The 11,106-nt window shown below is 42.0% G+C and overlaps 2 protein-coding genes across 2 annotated transcripts; one reads left to right on the top strand and one right to left on the bottom strand.

The window, feature by feature from the left end:
* Window positions 1-1,529: 1,529 nt before the first annotated feature.
* Window positions 1,530-3,877, bottom strand: LOC119487884. The gene is made up of 2 exons (XM_037768946.1): window positions 3,781-3,877; window positions 1,530-3,635 (listed from the first exon to the last, which is right to left on the bottom strand). The coding sequence occupies exon 2, from the start codon at window positions 3,555-3,557 to the stop codon at window positions 1,827-1,829; it is 1,731 nt and encodes a 576-aa protein (XP_037624874.1). The 5' UTR covers window positions 3,558-3,635; window positions 3,781-3,877; the 3' UTR covers window positions 1,530-1,826.
* A 4,228-nt stretch (window positions 3,878-8,105) lies between these two features.
* On the top strand, window positions 8,106-10,568 carry LOC119487879. The gene is made up of 2 exons (XM_037768942.1): window positions 8,106-8,308; window positions 8,463-10,568. Exon 2 carries the CDS (start codon window positions 8,541-8,543, stop codon window positions 10,269-10,271), a length of 1,731 nt encoding a protein of 576 aa, XP_037624870.1. The 5' UTR covers window positions 8,106-8,308; window positions 8,463-8,540; the 3' UTR covers window positions 10,272-10,568.
* The last annotated feature ends 538 nt before the right edge of the window (window positions 10,569-11,106 follow it).

The raw sequence follows: 11,106 nt of genomic DNA, 5'->3' as shown, positions 1-11,106 counted from the left end.
GAGCTTCATTGTCATATTTTATGATGTCATCACCCTAAAAATGGGAAAAATATGATTTTGTGTTATTGCAGTAAATGCAATGTATGGTGCTGTTAGATTGCTGCTAGGTGCGAGCCTCTTTGTGCAGCAAGCTGGAGAGCAAACCACTTTTTTTACCACTGTGGAAATGTTGTTTTTGAAAGGCTAAATACCAACAAAGAGGAATGGAAGGACAATATGTTTTTTCGATAAAAATTTGGAATTTTGGAAATGATTATCCATATTTCTTTCACAAACTTTTGACTTTATGACTGAGAACTGAAACAATTACAGAGACTGAGCACCATGTTGCTCACTGCGTGTGTGAGAGAGAGACAGAGAAGATAGTACGTGGACTATGCATGCAATGCTAGTTATTAATAATAACAATTTAAATGCCAACGTTGTGAAGCTTCAAACTCTTCGGTACAGCCCTAATGCTGTGTGGTTGTGAGTTGCCTTGTGCTGTTGTAGGATCAAAATTTTGCTACTTGGGGAAGGCACGGCACACGGTGTGCATGTGTACTTTGTGCTTGTATATGGTAGGGGTCCGTAGTGAGTTCGTGTCCAGGGCGCGTGGTAATGATAAGCTGTCCATGCTGCTCGCATCTTTTAAGCTCAGTGGTTTACTTTTAGCGTTCTCATCACGTTTCCAGCTGTAAGCTGTTTAAAAAAGGTTTGATGAATCAACTACTATTAATATTACTAATATACTAATATAATATTATAAAATATTACACAACTCTGCAGTTTTCGTCAGTTCTGCATATTGTTTAGCACATTACAGACAAATTTAGCAACTAGCCTGTGTAAACAAAGCATCTAGCAAGCAAAACAGACATATGTTTGTCTCAGCAGTTGGTAGAGACCAAAACAGAGCTAAAGGGAGACTGGACTTACATTCATCATTTGGCCAGAAACATGACTTTAAATGAATGTTGGTTTGAATATGTTGGAATTCAGACAAACATTTTGCGCACACTATGTTTCATTTAGCTTGAACTTGTCCTTAATTGAAAGTTTTTGCAATGTCCATTTTTTTCAGTTGACTGGGGCTTGGCCTGAAAACAATGATTTAAGTTAGCATTTTCTGTTTATTTAATTTTTAAATCCTAAATACTTTAGAGAAAATATTTTTTTAACTTAGGTTTCACATTTAAATGAAATAAATATCTCAGTTTATTAATGTCCGCAAAAATTGTCAACTATGTTACTGACAGAACATCCTATGGATGTAGCTTGATGAATGTCGGTGTCGGCCTCAGTTGGTCAACAGCTGGTTGGATGGATCCGGTGCACAGAGGATGAATGACCCCTAACCCTAACTCACTATTCTGGGTTATGACTATAACTTTAAGGCTGATGCAAGTCGTTGTAATAACAAAAAATACTGTTGCAAAACACACTTTTCTTTGTACTTTATTTTTGTACTTTATACAAATTCACTTGATCAGCATAACTTCAGTCTCAGTTGAATATTTACAGCAAATGATGAGAGAAATTAGAAGAAATTAATTCATATTATTTATTTATATTATTATTTATTTTATTTTATGTTCATTATTATGCACTGGTTGTGGGAGAACTGGATCACCCAGATCGAACCCGTGCGTAACACAACAGTAGGCAACACTGACTACTGATGTGGCGCTGAGAGCTCAAGCCCTCGCATTCATTCAGAAGGAAAAAGTCAATTTTTCCTTCAAGATGAATGACACATTGAAGACGTTTTTTATCTATAGGATAAATCCAATTATTCACTATATATGGGATAAACCGGAGCCCCCGGAAAAAAAACATAAACCACTTTACCACCTCGTCATGGCGGCAAGCATAGAAGAGAAGCACCCGCACATGCAGGACCTCTGTCTCGGTGGTGCCATCAGGTGACCTTTGACGGCGGAGGCGATACGCTCTCCGACAGCCGCTTGACCCCCTTTCAAGGACACCAGCACCCACGTCGCAGTGCCCCACGTCTTAATCAGGTCCCGGTAAATGGCCTTTTCGAGGTTTTCCAATGTTTCTGGGCTGGAATCGAAAACGAGACCCTCGACTTTGGCCCACGTTTGTTCAAAAAGGCGCTGGATGATGTCATGGACGTTTGAAAGGGTCCAGGTCACTTTTGCCTTCTTGAAGATCCGCGTGACCAGCCTCTCCAAGATCACCTCGACGCAGTTTCTTTTTTGTTCGTTCTGTGCTCGCCGTTCAGAGTCATCACGAAAAACCGGGGCAGGCGGTGCAGCGATTGCCAAAGGTTTCTTGGCCCTGGGCTTGGTCCCCAGTATGGCGTGTCTCATATTGTCAACGAGGTCGTTGGACTGAAAGATCTGCCACCATCTGGCCAGAGACAGGAAACCGAGCACCTTCCGCTGCAAGTCGGCGCGCATGTTAGCACGTATCACCGGCTCGGGGATGATCTCTGGCCCGTGTAGGATGTGTGTGTAGAGGAGATCACTTAAGACCTTTGTGAACTCCAAGACTCTACCGGGGGGAATGTAAAGGTGCGGACTGCCGAGTCCCAGAAGATCGCGGTTTTCTGTTTTTTTTATCAGATCGTTAATCTTCTTCGTGAGAGACTTCGCTGACTCCCGACTGTGAACTTTGGAGCCCCGTTGAAATTTTTTCCTCATCTGTGCCACGATGCGATGGATGCACGTTTTGGCAAAGCACTTTGCCAAAAGCTTCTTAATTCTGCTTCCGATGCTTTTCTTGGAGCGTTTCCTCTTCTGCTCTGGCGGAGTCTGTCTTACAGCATCTTCGGCAATACTCCGAGCGATTTCTTCCGCGACGTCTTCAATCTCCCGAGAGTTTTGAGATTGCAGCAGCGTGTACTCGGAGTCCGGCACGTCAACCAAGAGAGGTTCGGTGATGTCGTTCAACTGCTTCTTGATGATGATTTGGACAATAGCGATGTCTTTCATCGCAATCACGACGTCCGACAAAGGCGTCGCCGCATGGCAGTCTTCGGCGTCTGAGGGTTCCGGTTCCACATCTGATTGTTCGCAGATGATCCTCTGCTTGCGCGGTCGAGGCGAGAACACCGACTTCATCTTGCCGATGAACGCCTGGCACATTTTGCAGGCGTGCACAATCATGCTATTGAGTCTGCTTGGAGGAGTGAGGCGCTGAACTATGCCCTCGGGGCTGGAGAGGGCACTTCGGACGCTCTCCGAAACCTCTTCAGAGATCAATGTCGTCAAGCTTTTGGAGCTCGGACACTGAACCGAGACGTCGACACCCAGAGCTTCGGCAAAACCCTGAGAGATTGTGTGTCCCAGATTGATTTGGACGTCGTCCTCAAACGCCAGGGTCGTGCTCCCGAGAGATTTCAGGAAAGCTTTTGTCAAGGCCGCTGTCATGTCCAACAGCAACTCTCCCATCATGGTCATAGTGGCGTCGTCGGGGCTGCCGGATTTCAAAAATCCCCACTGATTCGCCGTCATCCCCTTAAAGAAGGAGTTGAGCAGCTTGGAAACAACGCGACGGACGTTGAACTCTGGCATGATGGCTTCTGGCTGGGAAGTTCTTGATGATACCATGATGCTGATTTACGGTCAATTCTTGTCGATGCTTCGTGGTTTTTGGAGAGAAATTCACTGCTTCTCTCAGTAGATAGTCTGATGAGTGAAAATAATCGTTAGTTGCAGCCCTAATTATTATTAACTAACATGTAAGCTGCATTTAAATGTTGAGGCTAATTTTAACTGCTTCATATACTGTTGGGAGGTTTAATCTAAAGCAATGCATTCATAAAATTCATACCTCTTCCTGTTGAGACAACTGCTTCTCTCAGTCGATGTGTTTCGTCTGATCGAGTCTTCAGATTCAACTACAGTTGTGTGATTCTGGGACCCTCTCCTGAATGTCACTCCTTTATGATGTCACCGCTCCTTTATGATGTCACAACTGATGTCACCACTCCTTTCATGATGCAGTGATGATGTCACCACTGCTGTGATGTCACCCAAACATACACACACACACGTGCACACACACAAATGTGCACACTACACACACACACACACACACACAAATACATGCACCCACACGTGCACACTGCGCACACACACATGCACATTACACACACATATGCACATTACACACACATACATGTGCACACTGCACACACACGTGCACACTACACACACATACACACTACATACACACACATGCACACACACACACACTGAGGTCTCGTTTGGGCCCTCACTGCATTTTAAAATAAAAGCACAACATAATAAAAGCACAACATCAACATAATCACTTCCTGTATTAGATTGTTTTTTCCATCTTTACACCGTCTACTGTGTGTGTTCTTTCCACCTTGAGTGATGGAGATGCTTTCCAGCTCTCTCACAGTCTCTTGTTGACCTGGTAAACTCACCTGAACCTGTCTGCAGAATGTGGGCAGCCGTGGTGTCCCTCACATTTATAGGCTTATTGAATGAACTAATGTATGAGTTATCTTCACACTTAAAAACACACGTCCCCCCCCACCCCTTAAAATAACCTCATTTATTGTCATTGAATAAGAGTGCATTCATGTTTCTAGTAAAACAATACACCATCATTGTGATATGTCTTGATACACCTTACAGTGAAGGTGTCAATAAATAAATATCTAAACATAATAAATAAGGTTTAATGATCTTTAATTACAACAAATATTAATATTTATTTACAGACTGTGTGGGCTAAAACACACAAGAAACCTGATTCTCTTTTACAATAATTCTCTACATGTTTACAGTTAGGCATGTAAACTCATTAAAATATGCAATAATTAAAATCAGTGTATATGATGGAAGAGTGGTATTAGAAAAAAATATAAAAAAATAAAATAAACATATAACAATAATACTTATAATAATAATACTTCAGATCAATAAAAATACACAAAATACAAAAGATCAGTGAGTGAGGGGGCGACTACAAAAAAAGAATAGAAACAATGTAAGATATAATATTCATGGTAGAAAATGAATAGATAAATACAATTAATTAAAAAAAAAATAAATAAAAAGGAAGAGTGGTATTAGAATGTGCCAGAGGAACAATATTTTCCGGCCAAAATTTACTCCAGATATTTGTGGAATTTCTAATTAATTAAAGCATATAGCATAGGCCTTCGTAACATGGGTATATGATATTATGATGTTGCATTCTCTCTCCTTTTTCACCATACTTGTGTTTGCATCCCTGTGTAAAGTAACTTAACCAGCCAGCCTCACTGTGCGGATATAAATGAACATTACACGCCTGTAAAGAGGCTGTCCTTCAGGATCTGAGCACTTCCAGGCAACATGCCAATAACAACATTAACATCTTATCCACCACTGAAATTACACCTATGTCAAGGTCCATAGGAAGCCTTTATAAAAAACCTGACAGATGTTGTGACTACAAGAGACACTCGAAGATGTCTCAGGCACAGCAATTGAAAAAAAAAAAAAAAATGGTCTTGAAATAGCCAGTAACCAGGCATTACGTTCCTCACAGTAAGTGGTTGTTATATGAACATTTTGACATCCTGACTTTTCAATTTAATCCCTTGACCGTTTGAGAAAGTGGAGGAAGAGAAGACGCACACACAATGTGCCTTTTGACATTGCAAATGAAATATGTTCTATCTGTAACTTGGGCGTCATGGGAGCTTGACATCATGAAGTAATGAACAAACGTATTAGGAAAAGGTGCTCTCCGAAAATACTGCCTCAGGCTTGGTCACGCTATGCACCCGAGTGCATTGGAATTTGCTTCAGTCCACACTCACATATTTAAAAACCAAGGACAGCTCAATGCTGCATTTTAACCAGACATCCTGTTCTATCCAGGATATATCCCTGTACTTTAATATGACTTGATTTCAGGTGTGCAGGGTGACAATATTTTGGTTTGATCCAGATGTTGCTGTTGTGATTAATCCCAGAACATAAAAGTCCTGTCACTGTTACCCTTTTATGTCCAATTGTCCCCATAAAATCGCGACAGCAGGCTTATCACGTTTTTGTTTTAATCAGCTGTCATCAGTGCACAACTCAACTCAAGCGTGCACACAGCAGTTTGTATATTTCTAGCAAAGGATGGATTGTTAGAGAGGGAACTGTAAAACGTTAGCAACATGTAGTGGTTTGCCAACAGAATACTGAGTGTCGGTCGATAAATTATCTACCGTTAGCTAACCGCACACGCCGTTTTTCAACCACCACATGGTCTATGGCGAGGTAGCAGTCGAGTAACAACCGACAGCTAATGCTAGTGCATAGTAAACACAAGTCGAAACGCCTCAAATATACTCTCAAAGCACATCACAATGATATTTCAAGCTCTTCACCTTAATCGGGATCTCTGGAGCACTCGGAGCTGAGCAGCAGCTCGTCCTGTCAGTCTGTGAAACTAGTTGACAACATTAGCTCAGCAGCCAAACTGCAAAGGTACGAGCAGGACCGGTTTCCATTGCATCTCATATCTTGAGCTTTATTAATTGCCATGCGTGACTTGACAGCAGCCATTACAGTCATTATGACTATATGGCAGTCATCAGTAAATAAAATGACCCTTTTGAATTGAATGACTTTTTCTATATTTTTTCATCAAAACATTCCTCATTTCTAATCCAAACTTACATTATGTGTAAGTCTAATATGTCTACTTTCAATTCTCAATTATCATTTAAATATTACTTTGAATCACTCAAGAGGGGGAACATGTGACCCTTCCCAAACAATAGCCTACAGTTTTATTGAGCTATTTAACTATTTATTTGTTTGTCTTTCTGTAATTTTCAAAGGAGTGGAAAAGGGTAGCATGTCAGCAATTAGATTTGAAATCAGGGTTGACTGATAAGGAGGTTTGACCTGCCTTGACCCTAGGACAATTATCTTATTTTTCAGTGGGATTAATGGTTAAAATAGAGTCCATGGATCTGGAAAAGTGTTATATATATATACATACATATATATATATATATGTATGTATATATATATACATACATATACATATATATACATATATGTATATGTATGTATATATATATATATACATACATATATAAACAACTATAAATGTATATGTTTTTGCAAAAAGAGCAAGAATGCTTCTTTAATGTTTAGTTAAGGGGAGACACCCGAGGTCAGGGGTCAGCAACCTTTACTATCAAAAGAGCCATCTTAGTAAAAAAAAAAATATTAAATTAAATGAATCACTCTCTCTCTGAGGTCTCCAGCTGCCATCAATCACACCGTTAGACCAAACCAAGTGGCAGGGAAGAGAGAGGGGTGTGGGTAGTGGGGTTTCTTTGTTAAGTTGGGATTGTTTGATGTTTCTTAAGTTTATAATACGTCCTAGTTAACTTGTGTTAGACTGTATAGTCACGTGTATTTTGTATATATTAGTATGGTGATGATTTATTTGTAAATACAGATAATTAATTTATTTTATTTACCACGCCTATTCCAGACCGATCAGAACTGTTGTAATTAAAGATCATTAAACCTTATTTATTATGTTTAGATATGTATTTATTGACACCTTCACTGTAAGGTGTACAATACATATCACAATGATGGTGTATTGTTTTACTACAAACGTAAATGCACTCTTATTCAATGAAAATAAATGAGGTTATTTTAAGGGGGCGTGTGTTTTTAAGTGTAAAGATAACTCATACATTAGTTCATTCAATAAGCCTATAAATGTGGGGGAAACTACGGCTGTCCACATTCTGCAGACAGGTTCAGGTGAGTTTACCAGGTCAACAAGTGACTGTGAGAGAGCTGGACAGCATCTCCATCACTCAAGGTGGAAAGAACACACACAGTGACGGTGTAAAGGTGGACAAAACAATCTAATACAGGAAGTGATTATGTTGATGTTGTGCTTTTATTATGTTGTGCTTTTATTTTAAAATGCAGTGAGGGCCCAAACGAGACCTTAGTGTGTGTTTGTGCACGTGTGTGTATGTGTGTAATGTGCACATGTGTGTGTGTGTTCACGTGTATGTGTGTGTAGTGTGCATGTGTGTGTGTGTGTTTGGGTGACATCACAGCAGTGGTGACATCATCACTGCATCGTGACATCATCACTGCATCGTGACATCACCAGATGGAACACTGTGATGAATTAAAGGAGTGGTGACATCAGTTGTGACATCTTAAAGGAGCGGTGACATCATAAAGGAGTGACATTCAGGAGAGAGTCCCAGAATCACACAACTGTAGTTGAATCTGAAGACTCGATCAGACGAAACACATCGACTGAGAGAAGCAGTTTCAAGTCTCAAGAGAAAGAGGTATGAATTTTATGAATTTTATGAATGCATTGCTTTAGATTAAACCTCCCAACAGTATATGAAGCAGTTAAAATTAGCCTCAACATTTAAATGCAGCTTACATGTTAGTTAATAATAATTAGGGCTGCAACTAACGATTATTTTCACTCATCAGACTATCTACTGAGAGAAGCAGTGAATTTCTCTCCAAAAACCACGAAGCATCGACAAGAATTGACCGTAAATCAGCATCATGGTATCATCAAGAACTTCCCAGCCAGAAGCCATCATGCCAGAGTTCAACGTCCGTCGCGTTGTTTCCAAGCTGCTCAACTCCTTCTTTAAGGGGATGACGGCGAATCAGTGGGGATTTTTGAAATCCGGCAGCCCCGACGACGCCACTATGACCATGATGGGAGAGTTGCTGTTGGACATGACAGCGGCCTTGACAAAAGCTTTCCTGAAATCTCTCGGGAGCACGACCCTGGCGTCTGAGGACGACGTCCAAATCAATCTGGGACACACAATCTCTCAGGGTTTTGCCGAAGCTCTGGGTGTCGACGTCTCGGTTCAGTGTCCGAGCTCCAAAAGCTTGACGACATTGATCTCTGAAGAGGTTTCGGAGAGCGTCCGAAGTGCCCTCTCCAGCCCCGAGGGCATAGTTCAGCGCCTCACTCCTCCAAGCAGACTCAATAGCATGATTGTGCACGCCTGCAAAATGTGCCAGGCGTTCATCGGCAAGATGAAGTCGGTGTTCTCGCCTCGACCGCGCAAGCAGAGGATCATCTGCGAACAATCAGATGTGGAACCGGAACCCTCAGACGCCGAAGACTGCCATGCGGCGACGCCTTCGTCGGACGTCGTGATTGCGATGAAAGACATCGCTATTGTCCAAATCATCATCAAGAAGCAGTTGAACGACATCACCGAACCTCTCTTGGTTGACGTGCCGGACTCCGAGTACACGCTGCTGCAATCTCAAAACTCTCGGGAGATTGAAGACGTCGCGGAAGAAATCGCTCGGAGTATTGCCGAAGATGCTGTAAGACAGACTCCGCCAGAGCAGAAGAGGAAACGCTCCAAGAAAAGCATCGGAAGCAGAATTAAGAAGCTTTTGGCAAAGTGCTTTGCCAAAACGTGCATCCATCGCATCGTGGCACAGATGAGGAAAAAATTTCAACGGGGCTCCAAAGTTCACAGTCGGGAGTCAGCGAAGTCTCTCACGAAGAAGATTAACGATCTGATAAAAAAAACAGAAAACCGCGATCTTCTGGGACTCGGCAGTCCGCACCTTTACATTCCCCCCGGTAGAGTCTTGGAGTTCACAAAGGTCTTAAGTGATCTCCTCTACACACACATCCTACATGGGCCAGAGATCATCCCCGAGCCGGTGATACGTGCTAACATGCGCGCCGACTTGCAGCGGAAGGTGCTCGGTTTCCTGTCTCTGGCCAGATGGTGGCAGATCTTTCAGTCCAACGACCTCGTTGACAATATGAGACACGCCATACTGGGGACCAAGCCCAGGGCCAAGAAACCTTTGGCAATCGCTGCACCGCCTGCCCCGGTTTTTCGTGATGACTCTGAACGGCGAGCACAGAACGAACAAAAAAGAAACTGCGTCGAGGTGATCTTGGAGAGGCTGGTCACGCGGATCTTCAAGAAGGCAAAAGTGACCTGGACCCTTTCAAACGTCCATGACATCATCCAGCGCCTTTTTGAACAAACGTGGGCCAAAGTCGAGGGTCTCGTTTTCGATTCCAGCCCAGAAACATTGGAAAACCTCGAAAAGGCCATTTACCGGGACCTGATTAAGACGTGGGGCACTGCGACGTGGGTGCTGGTGTCCTTGAAAGGGGGTCAAGCGGCTGTCGGAGAGCGTATCGCCTCCGCCGTCAAAGGTCACCTGATGGCACCACCGAGACAGAGGTCCTGCATGTGCGGGTGCTTCTCTTCTATGCTTGCCGCCATGACGAGGTGGTAAAGTGGTTTATGTTTTTTTTCCGGGGGCTCCGGTTTATCCCATATATAGTGAATAATTGGATTTATCCTATAGATAAAAAACGTCTTCAATGTGTCATTCATCTTGAAGGAAAAATTGACTTTTTCCTTCTGAATGAATGCGAGGGCTTGAGCTCTCAGCGCCACATCAGTAGTCAGTGTTGCCTACTGTTGTGTTACGCACGGGTTCGATCTGGGTGATCCAGTTCTCCCACAACCAGTGCATAATAATGAACATAAAATAAAATAAATAATAATATAAATAAATAATATGAATTAATTTCTTCTAATTTCTCTCATCATTTGCTGTAAATATTCAACTGAGACTGAAGTTATGCTGATCAAGTGAATTTGTATAAAGTACAAAAATAAAGTACAAAGAAAAGTGTGTTTTGCAACAGTATTTTTTGTTATTACAACGACTTGCATCAGCCTTAAAGTTATAGTCATAACCCAGAATAGTGAGTTAGGGTCAGGGCTGTTCAGCTAACATGCGTTTACGCTTCATTTTTACAGAACCAATCAACCTTCTGGAGCTCCCAATTGCTCCAATATTTTTGCTTTATTGTTATAAAGTCAATCTCAACTTTAATTGATCAAATAGATGTTGAAAAGTTGCACTGAAAAAATAAAAGGTTTGACCCGCTGATGGTCCTTCAGAGAGAGAAAGATTCAGGGTTCTAGAATCAGTGGGATTCATCCTCTGTGCACCAGATCCATCGAACCAGCTGTTGACCAACTGAGGCCGACACTGACATCCATCAAGCTACATCCATGGCATGTCTAAAAAAGCAAAACATATCTCTATATATCTAATA

The sequence above is a fragment of the Sebastes umbrosus genome, chromosome 5 (genome assembly GCF_015220745.1).
Source record: "Sebastes umbrosus isolate fSebUmb1 chromosome 5, fSebUmb1.pri, whole genome shotgun sequence".
Classification (NCBI taxonomy): Eukaryota; Metazoa; Chordata; class Actinopteri; order Perciformes; family Sebastidae; genus Sebastes; species Sebastes umbrosus.
Note: the sequence above shows the minus strand (reverse complement) of the source record. Positions and strands in the feature narration are given on the sequence as shown.